This window comes from Heptranchias perlo, chromosome 25 (assembly GCF_035084215.1).
Source record: "Heptranchias perlo isolate sHepPer1 chromosome 25, sHepPer1.hap1, whole genome shotgun sequence".
Classification (NCBI taxonomy): domain Eukaryota; kingdom Metazoa; phylum Chordata; class Chondrichthyes; order Hexanchiformes; family Hexanchidae; genus Heptranchias; species Heptranchias perlo.
In genome coordinates, this window is record NC_090349.1 from 45,533,119 (window position 1) to 45,550,063 (window position 16,945).

General features: G+C 43.1%; 1 protein-coding gene across 1 annotated transcript in view; it reads left to right on the forward strand.

The window, feature by feature from the left end:
- LOC137342287 (syntaxin-2-like) overlaps positions 1-10,968 on the forward strand; it is a 46,796-nt gene extending 35,828 nt beyond the window's left edge. Inside the window, exons 8-10 of the mRNA XM_068006198.1 lie at positions 803-940; positions 5,109-5,219; positions 10,596-10,968. Coding sequence (XP_067862299.1) covers positions 803-940; positions 5,109-5,219; positions 10,596-10,676 — 330 coding nt within the window. The 3' untranslated portion in view covers positions 10,677-10,968. The remainder of the gene's footprint in view (positions 1-802; positions 941-5,108; positions 5,220-10,595) is intronic.
- Positions 10,969-16,945: the final 5,977 nt, after the last annotated feature.

Consider the following 16,945-nt stretch of genomic DNA (forward strand, 5'->3'; position numbering starts at 1 on the left):
ACTTATAATGCACTGATTTTGAAAGCGACTATAAAAAGAAAGACTTGCGTTTATATAGCACCTTTCATGACCTCAGGATGACCCAAAGCGCTTTACAGCCAATGAATTACTTTTCAAAGTGAAGTCACTGTTGCGAATTGGCTGCCGTGTTTCTTACATTACAAAGTCCCACAAACAGCAGTGTGATAATGACCAGATCATCTGTTTTAGTGATGTTGGTTTTAAAGGATATATAACTTGGCAAAGGGAAAGACTAACCACTGGGGCTCCGGGTATGGCTCAGTGGGTAGCACTCTTGCCTTTCAGTCAGAAGGTTGTGGGTTCAAGCCCCACTCCAGAGACTTGAGCACATAACCCAGGCTAGTTCCGTACAGCATTGAGGGAGTGCTACACTGTCAGAGGTGCGTTATTTTGAACGAGGCGTTAAATTGATGCCCCTCGGGTGGATGTAAAAGATCCCACGGCCATTATTGGAAGAGCAGGGAGTTCTTCTGGTTTGAGGAACATTCATCCCTCAACCAACACCAAGTAATTTATTGGCTGTAAGGCGCTCTGGGACATAACACGGTATATAAATGCGAATTCTTCCCTTATCCTCGTCCTGCGACCAAGCAGTGGTTGACTTGTCGAGGGACCTGTGTGAGGGGTGGAAGAAGCAGAGTAGTGCATAGCTCCTTCCTGCCCTTTAGAATGGTTTGCTGGAACAGCCAGTTGACCTTTTTAACCTTTGAGTATCAGAAGGAAGTATCGTTAGAATCCCCAAAGATTGCAGCAATCAGCTTCTTCATCTATTTCTTTACAGATCATATCAGATACTCAGATCACTAGACAAGCTCTTAATGAGATTGAGTCACGGCACAAAGACATCATCAAACTGGAAGCGAGTATACGAGAGTTGCATGACATGTTCGTAGACATGGCTACATTAGTCGAACAGCAGGTGAATCATCTAGTGGATTCTTGATGACTGGTGTCTGTTTTAAAATTGAATGTTAAACTCCAAAATTATTTCCATAGTTATTAAAGTGAGTAATTGCACAGCCGACGAGCGATGTGGGTTGGTGTAGAAATGAATTGAGTACAGTGCGAGCAATTAACTCCTGGTCAGCCCGCTGTTTCCTGCCGTTCACTTTGTTTCCACAACACGGGGTTTTCTGTGTTTAGCTGTATATTAACATGTTTTTTTAAAATCTGTATTGATTTTTTTTCGTTCAACCTGTTTGGTTGTTTGAGTAAGCTGTGGAGTGACACGCATGAAATGGTGGTTGCGTGGACATTGGAGAGTGAAAGATATATTAGTGCTTGCATCACCGGTCTGGTCGGGCATTGATTTAAACAATAATTCTGACACTGATTCACTGGAGACGCTAAATGTAGCAACAAACACCACTCGCCGTCCACACTAGTCACAAAGCTCGGTGTCTTCATTGAAAGGCTGTATAAGGAGTACACCATATTAATCGGAGTCCTAAAGAAAGCTGAGCCATAGTGTATTGGGAGCTCGTCCAGTACAGTGCAAAGGTTAACAAATGAATACTAGCAATAAAAACAGAACATGCTGGAAAATACCATCGGGTCAGGTAACATCTGTGGAGAGAGAAAGAGTTAATGGGGATGATTTTAAACCCCAAGAACAGGTGGGTTGGGGGTGGGTGGGAGTTGAAAATAGTTGTATACTAGGCTTGTATTCCCTTGAGTATAGAAGGTTAACGGGTGATCTAATTGAGGTTTTTAAGATAGTTAAAGGATTTGATAGGGTAGATGGAGGGAAACTATTTCCTCTGGTGGGGGAATCCAGATCAAGGGGGCAGAACCTTAAAATTAGAGCTTGGCTGTTCAGGGGTGATGTCAGGAAGCATTTCTTCACACCGAGGGGAGTGGAAATCTGGAACTCTCTTCCTCCCTCCCTCCCCCCCCCCCCCCCCCCCCAAAAAAAAAAAGCTGAGGCTGGGGGTCAATTGAAAATTTCAAAACGGAGATTGATAGATTTTTGGGCCAGGGTATTAAGGGCTATGGAACCAAGGCGGGTAAATGGAGTTAAGCTACAGATGGGCCATGATCTAATTGAATGGCGGAACAAGCTCGAGGGGCTGACTGGCCTCCTCCTGTCCCTATGTTAGAGATGAACAGCTTTTAAGTAAGGGCAGGAAAAGAACAAAAGGGAAGGTCTGTAATAGGGTGGAGGGCAGGAGTGATTAAATGACAAAAGGGATGATGGTACATGGCAAAAAGTAGCGGGGGAGATGGTAATGGGACAAGTATAGAAACAAAAGATGGGTCCAGAGGAGATGTAAATGGTTACAGAGTGTCCAAGAGAAAATGGGAGTGGTGGTTATGATCTAAAGTTGTTGAACTCGATGTTAAAACCAGAAGGTTGTAAAGTGCCTAATCGAAAGATGAGGTTTTGTTCCTTGAGCTTCATTGGAACAGTGTAGGAGACCGAGGTCAGAGTGGGAATGGGATGGAGAATTAAAATGGCAAACGATGGGAAGCTCAGGGCCACACTTGCGGACTGAACGGTGGTGTTCAGCGAAGCAATGAAAACTAGCCTCTCGCAGTGTGCCTAATGACTCCTCCTGCTAGTGAGTGGTATTGCTGCATCTATCGTGATGCTGCACCGTGCAAGTCTGCTTCTGACCTGTTTGGGGAATAGAGATTTTACTTAAAAGCACAGATACCAAAATGATGCTCATATAAAAGGTTAGAAGACCAAAACTGGACTTTTTTTTTATACAGCTCCAATTCTTTCCCCTTTGAATTCAATCCTTTTTTTTGTCCCCCCCCCCCCCCCTTTTTTAAAGCAGCAGTGTTTTCCTTTAAAACAGTATCTGCTGGGTCCAAGCTGCCATCTTGTAACCTCATGTTTTGTTTTCAGCTCTGCTTTAACCCAGGAATCCACCCAAACTAACTTTCATTTTTTATCTAATTGAAAGAAGTTATCTAATGTATTTAAAAAATCTTGAATCTGTGTTCACTGCTTGTCAACTTTTAACACCATGTGGAGGGAGGGTGTAAATACACCATGACCAGTTTACATAGGCAGTTCCCATTATGAATGTGGACACGGGAATTTATAATGGAAATCTACAAAAGTAAAGGCAGAATATGAATCTTTAAAATAGAGACTGAATCCCACCTGTATGCCCTGGTCCAATGATCCCTTGCCCTCTGACCCTACTTCACCTGAAAACCACACTTGGTCCCCACTCCATGTGTGTAATATTACAGGAGACCGACTAGTTGAAGGTTATTTTTTTCTTAAATGTCAACACAGTTTATCATGCAGATTTAAGTTTTGTGTGCAGCTCGTACCCTCGACCTGATTGGTTATGTTGTTTAAAATGCTTCCTACATCAGAACCAATTTTCCAACTGTCTTCTATCAAAAGAATTTCTAGAGGACATTGCACAGACGTCTGTGACTGAGTGGAGTTGTGTCAATCTAAGCTTCCTGAATTTTTTTCTGAGGTGTAATATATAAATGAGATTTCTCTTTTTTTTTGCTTTGCTATTTGCCGCTGATGGACAGTAAAACAGGTAACCAAAAAATACACATGAATCCATCCATTTCATTGATGAGCATATTGAATCTCTGGGATGTTTATTGCTGCGCTGTCGAAATACTGCGATATTTGTGTAGTATGTTGGCACTGATTTGGAGGCAAACATGGAACCTCTCGTCAGTTTGCAGACATGAACTTCCATCCAGCACAGGATCAAAAATTGTGATTATTTTCAAACCTACATGGGGACTGAAAATGCAGCAATGATATTTTTGAACAAAATCATTGTACACTGATTTAGGATTATTCTGTTTTCAGTACAATTCTCCACAGGTCAGAAAAGGTACACTATTTGTATTCTGCTCTGACTTTATTAAGTCTAAAATATGTAACTTTGCAAACTACACTAATCAATATTTTTTTTCCTGTGCCTGTTAATTCAGCTTCACTGTCATTTTGTTGTTCATCCCCGTCTTCACTCCCTGCCATGTATCGTCATGTACTGCATTTAATGCATTGACAAGCTCATTGTTCCAGAGGTTCTGGCTTAAACAAGACACTTGTTTAAACATCATTCCCCGCAGCTAGGCATAATTAGTGTTAAGCTATCAACTGAAGATGTGATTTCAGCTTTCTATTCCATCGTTTAAATAAAGGATCCCCAGTCTGTGCTGAGGTCAGTTGATCTGATCGAGGTGTTTAAAACAATTAAGGGTTTTGATAGGGTAGGCACAGAGAAACTATTTCCAATGGTGGGGGAATCCAGAACAAGGGGACACAATTCTTAAAATTAGAGCTAGGGGTGATGTTAGGAAGCAATTTTTCACAAAGGTAGTGGAAATCTGGAACTTTTTTTTTCCTCTTTCTCTCTCCTCTCTCTTTTCCCCCCCCCCCCCCCCCCCATTAAAGGGGGTGGACGCTGGGAGTCAATTGAAATAAGATGCAGGGTCTGGTCTTGTGATATCTCAAGGCCCTGATCTCGGGGATGCTCGTAGAGAACGATTGAGCGACGATGAGGAACTTCCCAGGGAAAGCACGACTAGGGGCCATGTCTGCTTCTTCAGGTACTTTTTAAGGAAGGATTATAAAAGCAGTGGAAAAGGGGCAGCGTAGATTCATTAGGATGTTACCAGGATTGGAGGATACAGTTAAGATGGGAGGGGTGAGAGGTTAGCGCGGCTTTGCACTAGAGCTCAGAAGGCCAAGGGAGAGAGCTGATGGAGGGTCTTCGAGATCAGGAAGGGTTATGTTGAGGTAAATAGTGATGGATTGTCTGCACTGATTGGTGAGACAATAATGAGAAGGCACAAATTTAAGACAATAAAGGGGAGAGAACGGGAGAGTGCGATTAGACTTGGCTACTCGTGGAGAAAAGGCTGGTGCAGACTTGATGGTCCGAGTGTTTGAGCTGGAACATTCTGTGATTCTATTCAAGTAGCTGTGCCACGGAGAGGGCCTGAGCCAGGTATCTGCCGCTGCCCGCCCACGGCAGACCAATGGTTTGAACGATAGGAGAAAAGAAATAGCGGCAACGAGACACTGCACAGGATATATTTTACAACATTTCTTAAACTGACTCTGTTTCCTTTTTGTTTATTTAAAACAGGGTGAAATGATTAATAACATAGAGACAAATGTGGTGAATGCCACTGAATATGTAGAGCGGGCTAAAGAAGAGACAAAAAAAGCTGTTCGATACCAGAGCAAAGCACGAAGGGTGAGTTCCCTTTTAATTACTTACAGATTCTTGCTCTTCCGTGTGGCTTTTTAAATTTCTGTTAAGCGATGTTTTGAGATTCTTGTCACATTTTGTTCCACTTGTCCTATCTTAAGTTTTTAGAGAAGAGTTTTGTGTTTTCAACTATTTAACAGCTGCAGTTGTGCTTTTTTAATCACCTGGATTTTCTAGTGGCTGCAGGTGTGAGTAGAGATGGTTGTTAATTGGCTTTATGTTTGGTTCAGCACCTCGCACAAGTGAGTGTTGGATGACTCTGCTTCTGAATCTGCCCACGTAGCAAGAAGGAACTAAACTTCACAAGTTACCCACGTGTTTCAGCTGATCTCACGAATTATAATCATAGAATCTTACAGCACAGAAGGAGGCCATTCGGTTCATTGTGCCTGTGCCGACTCTTTGGAAGAGCTATCCAATTAGTCCCACTCCCCTGCTTTTTCCCCGTAGCCCTGCAAATTTTTCCCCTTCCAGTATTTATCCAATTCCCTTTTGAAAGTTATTATTGAATCTGCTTCCACTGCCCTTTCAGGCAGCGCATTCCAGATCAGAACAACTCGCTGCGTTTTTTTAAAAAAAAAAACCCTCATCTCCCTCCTGGTTCTTTTGCCAATTATTTTAAATCTGTGTCCTCTGGTTACCGACCCTCCTGCCACTGGAAACAGTTTCTCCCTATCTGTTCTATCAAAACCCCTATTAGCACCTTTTATTAAATCTCTCCTTAACCTTCTCTGCCTAGCCACCACTCAACCAATTGTAAACGTGTGAAGGATGAGCTACAGATAACGCAGGGAGCCAATTGTAGAATTCCTGAAGGGATGAAAGTCAAACAGGAGAACCCCTTCGACCCAATTGCGACCTGTGCAAAATATTGCAAAAACAGGCAGAAATCATCATTTTTATTTTTAATTTTCCCCATAACGTTTGCTGGGGTTGTGGTGCTACAGGTTGCTGGTCACTCTCGAGTATCTTGCATGAGCCTGGATGGTGAGCACTCCAGCATGCAGCACAGCTGAATCCAATCTGTCCCCACAGTCCCAGCAGGAGTTGCTGGAAAGCAGGCAGAGTAGGGAAAAGAAAGAAAGACTTGCATTTGTATCCTGCCTTTCACAACCTCGGGATATCCCAAGGCGTTTTACAGCCAATTAAGTACCTTTTTTAAAAAAAAATGTAGTCACTGTTTTTAATGTAGGAAACGCGGCAGCCAATTTGCGCACCACAAGGTCCACAGACAGCTATGTGATCATGACCAGATCACCTGGGGTTTTTTTTAGTTGTGTTGGTTGAGGGATAAATATTGGCCAAGACAACGAGAAGAACTCCCCCGCTCTTCTTCAAAATAATGCCATGGGATCCTATTACGTCCACCTGAAAGGGCAGAGGGGGGGGCCTCGGTTTAACGTCTCATCCAAAAGACAGCACCTCCGACAGTGCAGCACACCCTCAGTACTGCACTGGGAGTGTCGGCCTGGATTTTGTGCTCAAGTCTCTGGAGTTGGACTTGAACCCATGACCTTCTGTCACCTGATGAGGAACACTGATTCCTTTTCCTTCCCCTCCCCCCCCCCCCCCCCTCCAATTCCCAACCCAGGGATGCTAAGGCTAATTATAGTGTCCTTCATATCTGACTGACTCAGATCAGCTAACTCAACATGGACTAGACTCGAACCTTGTATCTTCCAAGTCAATGTTTTTTATTTCATTGAACTGTGCATCTTTCAATTCTATGTAAATATCACAATTTCAAACCAATACGTTACAGATCGTATACAATGCGATCTCAATATTACAATTCAAACACAGTATATTCCTTATAATACATGGTGTACAATACAAGGTGGGGTGGCCTTTCCCCATAGAGCCTTTGCCTAGGTCACACCTCACTTCAGTACGTCCTACAGCACGTACTCCTGGACCTTGGAGTGTACCAGTCGGCAACACTCAATGTGGGCAAATTATTGGAATCAATTCTGAGGGACGGCATAAATCATCATCATTTAGAAAGGACACTCAGCATGGATTTGTTAAGGGAAGGTAGTGTCTGCTTAACTTGAGTGAATTTTTTGAGGCGGTAACAAGGAGGGTCGATGAGGGTAACGTGTTTGATGTAGTGTACATGGATTTTAGCAAGGCTGTTGACAAGGTCACACATGGCAGACTGGTCAAAAAAGTAAAAGCCCATGGGACCCAAGGGAAAGTGGCAAATTGGATCCAAAATTGGCTCAATGGCAGGAAGCAAAGGGTAATGGTTGACGGGTGTTTTTGTGACTGGAAGGCTGTTTCCAGTGGGGTTCCGCATGGCTCACTAGGTCCCTTGCTTTTTGTGGTGTATATTAATGATTTCGACTTGAATGTGGGGGGCTTGATCAGGAAGTTTGCAGATGATACAAAAATTGGCCATATGGTTGATAGTGAGAAGGAAAGTTGTAGACTGCAGGAAAATATCAATGGACTGGTCAGGTGGGCAGAAAAGTGGCAAATGGAATTCAATCCAGAGAAGTGTGAGGTAATACATTTGGGGAGGGCAAACAAGGCAAGGGAGTACACAATAAATGGGAGGATACTGAGGTGTAGAGGAAGTGAGGGACCTTGGAGTGCATGTCCACAGATCCCTGACGGTAGCAGGACAGGTAGATAAGGTGGTTAAAAAGGCATATGGGATACTTTCCTTTATTAGCTGAGGCATAGAATATAAGAGCAGGGAGGTTATGCAAGAACTGTATAAAACATTGGTTAGGCCACAGCTTGAGTACTGTGTACAGTTCTGGTCACCACATTACAGGAAAGATGTGATTGTACTCGAGAGGGTACAGAGGAGATTTACAAGGATGTTGCCAGGACTGGAGAATTTTAGCTATGAGAAAAGATTGGATAGGCTGGGGTTGTATTCTTTGGAACAAAGGAAGCTCAGGGGAGATTTAATTGAGGTATATAAAATTATGACTGGACTAGATAGAGTGGATAGGGAGGACCTATTTCCCTTAGAGACGTCAGTAACCAGGGGGCATAGATTTAAAGTGATTGGTAGAAGGATTCGAGGGGAGCTGAGGAGAAATTTTTTCACCCAGAGGGTGGTGGGAGTCTGGAACTCACTGCCTGAGAGGGTGGTAGAGGCAGAAACCCTCATCGCATTTAAAAAGTACCTGGATGTGCACCTGAAATACCGTAACCTACAGGGCTACGGACCAAGTGCTGGAAAGTGGGATTAAGCTGGATAGTTCTTTTTTGGCCAGCCTGGACATGATGGGCCGAATGGCCTCCTTCTATGCCGTAACTTTCTATGATTCCACGAATTACTCACCACATAAAAGGGACCTCATAAATTGTATTCAATTTCTCGTATGTTTAGATGACTCCAGGGGATATCACGGTCATGCAGCATGTTTATGCACTGGGAAGCTAGATTTATGTTCCTCTTTTTTTTTTTTTCCCCCCCTTCCCCCAATAAAAAGTAGGGTGGATGAAGTTGTCTAGAATCTGCACACCATGTCAACCCACTGAAGGACTTTGGCAGATTAGTGTTGCCAAATCTCCATGATTATCCCGGAGGCTCCACGGATTAAATATTAATCTGGACACTGCTGCAAGCAAAAACTCGGAGAAAAATCATAGGGACATTTTTTTTTAAAAGTTTTTTTTTCCCCATTATATTTGAACACTAGTTGTTGGTTATAAAAATATTGGAGATGGGGGGGACAAAGGCTGTTTGACCATCAAATCATCCATTTGGGTAACTGAGAGACTGTTCACTTTCCAATTGGCCATGGAAAGGTGGGACCCCGGGAGGATGGGCCTGTCAGGCGACCAATGGTGGTGGTGTGGGGGCGGGGCACTGTGCAGATGGGCGTGTCAGGTGACAAATAGTGGGGGGGGGGGGGGGTGCCCACGAGGATGGACACGTTGGGTGACCAATGACTGGAGTGTAGGCGGGGTGGTTTGGGGGGGGGTGCAGTCATGTGATGAACCCTCCAGGAATATGTCCCGCCAGAGTTGGCAAACCTACAGCCAGAGGGTGGGAACACATCACTCACCCAGCCTCGTAACCTGAGAGCTTGGTGAGGGGAGACATTTTGGAAAGGCGCACTGTTTCTGGGATTAAGATTTATTGGACTATACAACGCAGCGTTTTTTTTCGCTCTGCACAGTTTAAGGCAACATTGACTGATGCGCCTTAAGAGCTGAATGAAAGTGACCTGAATTTGCTGTGGTGGGCTCGTTCCATCCGGAGAGATCTCCGCCCTGCATCACTGACGATCTATCAAAGTAGATCGAAAGCAAAAGCACTGCGGATTCTGGAAATCTGAAATATAAACAGAAAATGCCGGAGACGTTCAGCAGGTCAGGCAGCATCTGTGGAGAGAGAGTTAACGTCTCGGGTCGATGACCTTTCATCAGAACACTGGATATTCCTGATTTTGCTGCAATTTGACACCACTGAGAGCCCCGTTCAGCGCTAGAGAGCAAACCACAGTTAGTCTGAATACCCATCAGTTGATAAATAGCTTTCTTTGATGCTGTTTGACTCTCATGCTGACAATCGTTTATATGAAGGACCCACTTGGCTTCAAGTGTATCCAGTTAAATTGTTTGAAATTTAGAATCTGATCCGTATTAGTCCTTTGGCTTCACTAAATCGCTCTCTGAATAGAACAATTGTAAACTATTTTACAACACCAAGTTATGAATAGAACAAGTGTTCAGTCTGTGAATACACAGCATTTCAGTATAAAATATTTACAGCAAACTTACAAGATGTTTTAACTCTTACACTGCTGGAAGGGTGAGACTGTGGCACTGAAGCAAGCACAGATATTATAATAAAACTCAAGAAATCCCATTGGTTGCTTTCTTCCAGTAATGTTAACCGTACACTACAAGAGAACTGCTTGCCCCCCCCTCCCTTCCCTTATTCGCTCCCATTCCTTTTCCCGCTTATCCCTTGATGCAGTACTGAGGGAGTGCTACAGTGTCAGAGGTACCTTCTTTCAGACGAGTCTTTAAACTGAGGCTCCGTCTGCCTGCTGATGTGAACATAAAGGATCCCACGGTACTATTGGCTATAGTTATGGTAGTCTAGTGGTTATGTTACTGGAGTGGTAATCCGAAGGCCTGGTCTAATAATCCAGAGAATGCGAGTTCAAATCTCACCATGGGCTGTTTGAGAGTTTAAATTTAGTTTTTAAGAAAATCTGGAAATGTAAAGCCGGTGTCAGTAAAAGTGACAATGAAGCCTCTTTTTTTTTTTCCCTACATTTTTGACAAATGCTAATAATTCAGATGAAAATATTGTTGCCGTGGCAGTTTTAATGGAGCAATGAAAAGTCTAAAGTGTAATTTTTTTTCTCTTTCTATCTCTTGCAGAAAATGTTCTTCATATTGATTTGTGTTGTGATCCTCGTGATTATTGTTGCAATTATCATAGGAGTGACGGTCCCATCGTAGCGACCAGCCCCTTGGGACAAATGACGAAGATTTGCTGGATAGGGATAATCGTGCCTTGTAACATTACTCTTTTGTTTTTGGTTAAGGCTGACAAAACAACAACAAATTGCACAAACGACAGTTGCTTATGGGATGCTTAATACCAAAGCATTTACTGCCATTAATTGACTTGTTTGTACAATACTTGACTGCTGTTTTTATACCATATAAATGTTAAATATTCTTTTTAAGTTAACAATTTAATGTGTTGCTTTGGAAACTGTTTACATAATAAAGATTTGGTTGATTTCCAGTGTTGATAATCTTTAGGCTGCCACACGAGGACAGCAAGAACAATGTCGTTTGTTGGTTTGTATCATCAATGTTGATGACTAATGTTTAATAGCAAGTCCCCATCCCCCTCCCTGTGCAAACCACAGCTAACACTCCGGCAGTCAGACTGAGCTACCACAGCTCTTCAACCAACAGACACACGTATTTTACAAGAAGCATTATGTTGGGAAAACCAGAATGGAGAGAATGCGTTGCCAATAACTGGAAATTACTGTCAGAAAGGCCTTATTTGAATGACTTCAGCTCAAGTATAATTCGATTTATTGTAAGCGGGGACCATCACAAAAGCTGCTCCAGTGGATTACTTTACTGATCGGTCAAAGCCCAACGTGGCAAAGGACACTCGACTCTCAACTATCTACATTCACGTTCCACAATAATAATTCATAAGCAAGGTAGGAGCTGAGTGTTTTGTGGAGAGTTGCGCCCCGTGAGTAAAGTGCATTACCTCCGGGACAGCTTAGTTGCACCTTTTTTTTAAAAAAAAACTACAATTTAGCGAACTTGTATTTAATAATTGTACTTTATAAACTGCTCCAGCTTATGTTTACGCAGATTGAAGAAGGTTAAAGCCATTATGACAGATATATTGTGTAGTTACAGCTGACATACACATGTTGCCTTTAGGCTAGGTGAATATAAGATACTGAAATGTCACTGTTTTCGGAATGCCTGTATTTATCTATTAGCATAGTATTGTAAGATTTACTAGACACTAAATATTTAGATTCTTTATACGTAGGTTAAGGAAAGCTAACCGGACTGATTTTAGACGCTTAGACTATGTACAATTTTTGTTTTAAAAGAAAAATTCAAAAGAAACTTAAGGATTGTTTTTAGCAGTCCTGTAAATATGACATTACTGCTTTACTAATCATTTACCGTGTGCCTTAATGTATAATCTGAAAGCAAAATTCAATATCTAATTATTGTAGCAACGTACTGAAAGTTAGATACCGTCTCTGTGCAACATTGCCTTATATGTTACATAAGTTATCACTGTTCATGGTCTGTTTTTCAAGTTGTTATGCTTTTTTTAAAAAAATACATTTTTGCAGGAGTTATGTAATATTCTTTTCTGAAATATGACATCCTTTTTCTTGGTTGATATAAAAATCAAACCTGAGAATTCTGTATTAGATCCTGTGTAGATATTTTGGGATGTAAATTAACTTTGTATCGCATTAATATTTGAGTGTAAATTATGTTTTGTTAAATTTGAGAATAAACTAATATCAAAGCCATAACAGTGGTCTTAAGAACAAATGTGAGTTAATGCACCAAAGAAACTTAGTGTGTATGTTGCCTTATTTGTTCCCCCTATGAGGCTAATTCTATAGACACTTGTCCTGATATTTACCTAACTTGCTTGTATCAATTTAATGCACAGTTGCATTGTGTGGAGATAAATTCATAAAATCTTACAGCGGAGAAGGAGGCCATTCGACCCATCATACTTGTGTCGGCTCTTTGAAAGAGCTATCCAATTACCCACTCCTGCTCTTTCCCCATAGCCCTGCACATTTTTCCCCTTCCAGTATTTATCCAATTCCCTTTTGAAAGTTATTATTGAATCTGCTTCCACCGCTCTTTCAGGCAGAGCATTCCAGATCATAACAACTCACTGCGTTTTCAAAAAAAAATTGAAGCAGATACAGTAGTAACTTTCAAAAGGAATTGGATATATACTTGAAAAGTAAATATTTGCAGGGCTATGGGGAAAGAGCAGGGGGGAGTAGGTCTAAGTAACAGAGGGTTGATGAAGGGAGTGCAATAGATGTATATATGGACTTTCAAAAGGCATTTGATAAAGTTCCACATAACAGACTTATTTGGAAAATAGAAGCACATGGAATTAAAGGGACAGTGGTAACGTGGGTATGTAATTGGCTAAGGGATAGGAGGCAGGGAGGATTGGTGAACGGGTGTTTTTCTGACTGGAGCGAAGTGGGATTGATCGGGTCGGTATTCGGACCATTGCTTTTCTTGTATATAAATGACCTGGACATGGGTTTAGGGAGTATAATTTCAAAGTTTGTGGAGGATAGTAGCAGACTTCAGGAGGACAGAGACAGACTGGTGAAATGAGCAGACACATGGCAGATGCAATTTAATGCAGGTAAGTGTGAAGTGATGCACTTTGGGAGGAACAACATGGAGATGCCTTATAATCTAAATGGTCCTATTTTGAGGGTGTGCAAGAGCAGAGGGACCTGGGAGTTGCATATTCACAAATCATTGAAGGTGGCAGGACAAGTTGATAAGGTGGTTAAGAAAACGTACGGTACTTGGCTTTGTAAATAGGGGGCATTGAATACAAAAACAAGGTAGTCATGCTAAACCTTTACAAATCACTGGTTAGGCCTCAGCTGAAGAATTGTGTACAATTCTGGGCACCACACTTTAGGAAGAATGTGAAAGGCGTTGGAGAAGGTACAGAGGAGGTTTACCAGGGATGAGGGACTTCAATTATGTGGAGAGATTGGAGAAGCTGGGATTGTTCTCCTTAGAGCAGAGAAGGTTAAGGGGAGACCTAATAGGACCATTCAAAGTAGTGAGGGCTTTTGTTGAGCAAATAGGGAGAAACTGTTTACTCTGGTTAGTGGGTCGGTAACCAGAGGTCACAGATTTAAAATAATTGGCAAAAGAACTTGAGGGGAAATTTTTTTCCCAGAGGGTTAAGATCTGGAAGACACTCCCTGAAAGCACGGTGGAAGCAGATTCCATAGGAACTTTCAAAAGGCAATTGGACATATATTTGAAGAGGACTAATTTACAGGGTTATGGGGAGAAAGCTGGGGAGTGGGACTAAATTGGACAGCTCTTTCAAAGAGCCAGCACAGGCACAATGGGCTGAATGGCCTCCTGTGCTGTAAGATTCTATGATTCTATCCCTTAATCTGAGTGCAACAAGTGGGAAAATTTGTTCCTCTGCACAGAAATCTCCCCTGAGCCCCCTCTCCTCCCCAGTAAACAATCCCAGTTTAAAATCGATCGTGACCCAGAGCACATTCTCCCTCTTGCCCAGAGACAGCCCTGCAACTGAGGTCCAGGGTCCCTGGGAATGCTTCCCTCCTGTGGCTTGCTGCTTGCTCTTGGTTATAGCTGTTCCCCAACTCTAACCATCCAAGCAGAATGAGAGGCATTGCTCAGCTCAGCATGGTCAGAAAAGGAGAGCTAGCCAGAGATGCAAGATAATTGTTGCTTTGATCGCCTTCAAACCTTCCCAATAATTGCCTGTCTCTTCCTCTACTTCACTTCCCAACTTCATCCATGTTTTTTGCCTCCCAATTCTATCTGCCTCAGCCTCTTGGTTTGCCTTTTTTTTCATATCCCCTTCGAACTGTCCGATTCTCACATAGGTTATGAAAGCTAGTGTTACATGGAATTTACAGCACAGAAACAGGCTATTCGGCCCAGCGGGTCTATGCCGGCGTTTATGCTCCACACGAGCCTCCTCCTACCCTACTTCATCTCACCCTATCAGTATATCCTTCTATTCCTTCCTCCCTCATGTGTTTATCCAGCTTCCCCTTAAATTCATCTCTGCTATTCGCCTCAACCACTCCTTGTGGGAGCGAGTTCCACATTCTCACCACTCTCTGGGTAAAGAAGTTTCTCCTGAATTCCCTATTGTACTTCTTAGTGACCATCTTATATTTATGACCCCTAGTTCTGGTCTCCCCCCACAAGCGGAAACAACATCTCCACGTCTACCCTTTCATAATTTTAAAGATCCCTATTAGGTCACCTCTCAGCCTTCCCTTTTCTAGAGAAAAGAGCCTGAGCCTGTTCGGTCTTTCCTGATAATTATAAACCTCTCAGTTCTGGTATCATCCTTTTTGTAAATCTTTTGTGCACCTTCTCCAATGTCTGGATACCCTGTTTGTAATATGGAGACCAGAACTGTTCACAGTACTCTATAATTGCTCCATGGCTATCTATCCTTTGAATCATATTTGTGATTCACTTTGGCATCAAACTAAATATGCAGGTGCAACCAGGCTAAATCTAAAACCCCAGAGCTGTTTTGAACTGCCCAATTCAGCCTCTGTTCGCTGGAACAATCCCTAGACAGTTAATTGGCCCCTTACGTTGATAATATAATGAATAACAAAGGCTACCATTATTCAATATTGCTTTTTAACAAAAAATAAATAAATCCTAATGAACAATTAACCTGCACAGAATGAGACCGCTAACTTGGAGCAGTGCCTCGGAGGGCTGGAGTAAAGAGCACTGAAAGTTGTCGCATTTAGAACTTTTTTTCAAAGTCAAAAGAGACTCACCTATCTATGTCTTTGAGCTGGATTCAGATGCAGACGGAGGGTCAGTCTGACCCAACGAGTGCCTCTTAGGTCTGTTTTAATACAGGATTCAGATGGGGTTTTTTATGTGCTATTCCAAGATCAAAGTAAATAGACCATAAGAAAATACTATTTCCTAACGTCACTGGATCAAAATCCTGGAACTCCTGACCTAACTGCACTGTGGGAGAACCTTCACCACACGGACTGCAGCGGTTCAAGAAGGCGGCTCACCACCACCTTCTTGAGGGACAACTAGGGATGGGCAATAAATGCCGGCCTTGCCAGCGATGCCCACATCCCAAGAATGAATTTTTTAAAAAAAATGCTGGCTGTTTTGGTATAATGGCCTGTGTATTAGGGTGCTGTGACATTTAGTGCACAGTGAAACATTTTCCAAGCAAGTGACCGTTTACTCACTTTGACTGGAGGTTATTTCTTTTGGGAGGGCGAGTCGTCTTTATTGAAATATATTTCTCCCCGTCCTCAGTCCTCGGTTACAGGACGGGCGAGTGAGCTGCTCCCAGATCTCGGCCAGAGGAGCAGCCTAGGGATGACGCTCCTGCTTGCGCATCCCCGATTTTCATTGCCCCACCATTGGCGGCCGTGCCGTCAGCTTTGGAATTCCCTCCCTAAACCTCTCCACCTCTGTCCCCCTCTCCTTTAAGACGCTCCTTAAAACCTACCTCTTTGACCAAACTTTGGTCACCTGTCCTAATATCTCCTTACATGGCTCGGTATCTAATTTTTGTCCGATAATGGTCCTGTGAAGCGCCTTGGGACGATTCTGCTATGTTAAAGGCGCTATATAAATGCAAATTGTTGTTGAGAGAAAACCAGAGAAAAGTCAATCTGAATTTCTGAGACAGCCAGCAGGTCAGAGATTGTGGTCCAGAAGCTGGGGGGGTATCTGAGTATTAGGTTGTGCTTTCATGGGTAAGGCTGTGAATGAATGGGTCAGAGGTCAAATGCGTTACGTGACACAGTACTGAGCCAGTCAGCAGAAAGTCCCCAGGTTTGATCCATGGTCTGTGCAGGTTTTGCTGATCTCAGATGGAGCGACTATCAGGTGTCAGCTGTGGCTCAGTGGGTATCACTCTCTTGCCTCGGAGTTAGAAGGTCGTGGGTTTGATCCCCACTCTAGGGACCCGAGCACGTAATCGAGGCTGACACTCCCAGCGTGATACAGAGGGAGTGTCGCACTGTCGGAGGTGCCTGTCTGCCCCCTCAGGTGGACGTAAAAGATTCCATGGCACTATTTCGAAGAAGAGCAGGGGAGTTCTCCACAGTTTCCTGGGGCAATGTTTACCCCTCAGCCAATATAATTAAAACACATTATCTGATCATTTATCTCATTGTTGTTTGTGGGATCTTGCTGTGCACAAATTGTTTGTTTTTATTCGTTCACTGGATGTGGGCGTCGCTGGCGAGGCCAGCATTTATTGCCCATCCCTAATTGCCCTCGAGAAGGTGGTGGTGAGCCGCCTTCTTGAACCGCTGCAGTCCGTGTGGTGAAGGTTCTCCCACAGTGCTGTTAGGAAGGGAGTTCCAGGATTTTGACCCAGCGACAATGAAGGAACGGCGATATATTTCCAAGTCGGGATGGTGTGTGACTTGGAGGGGAACGTG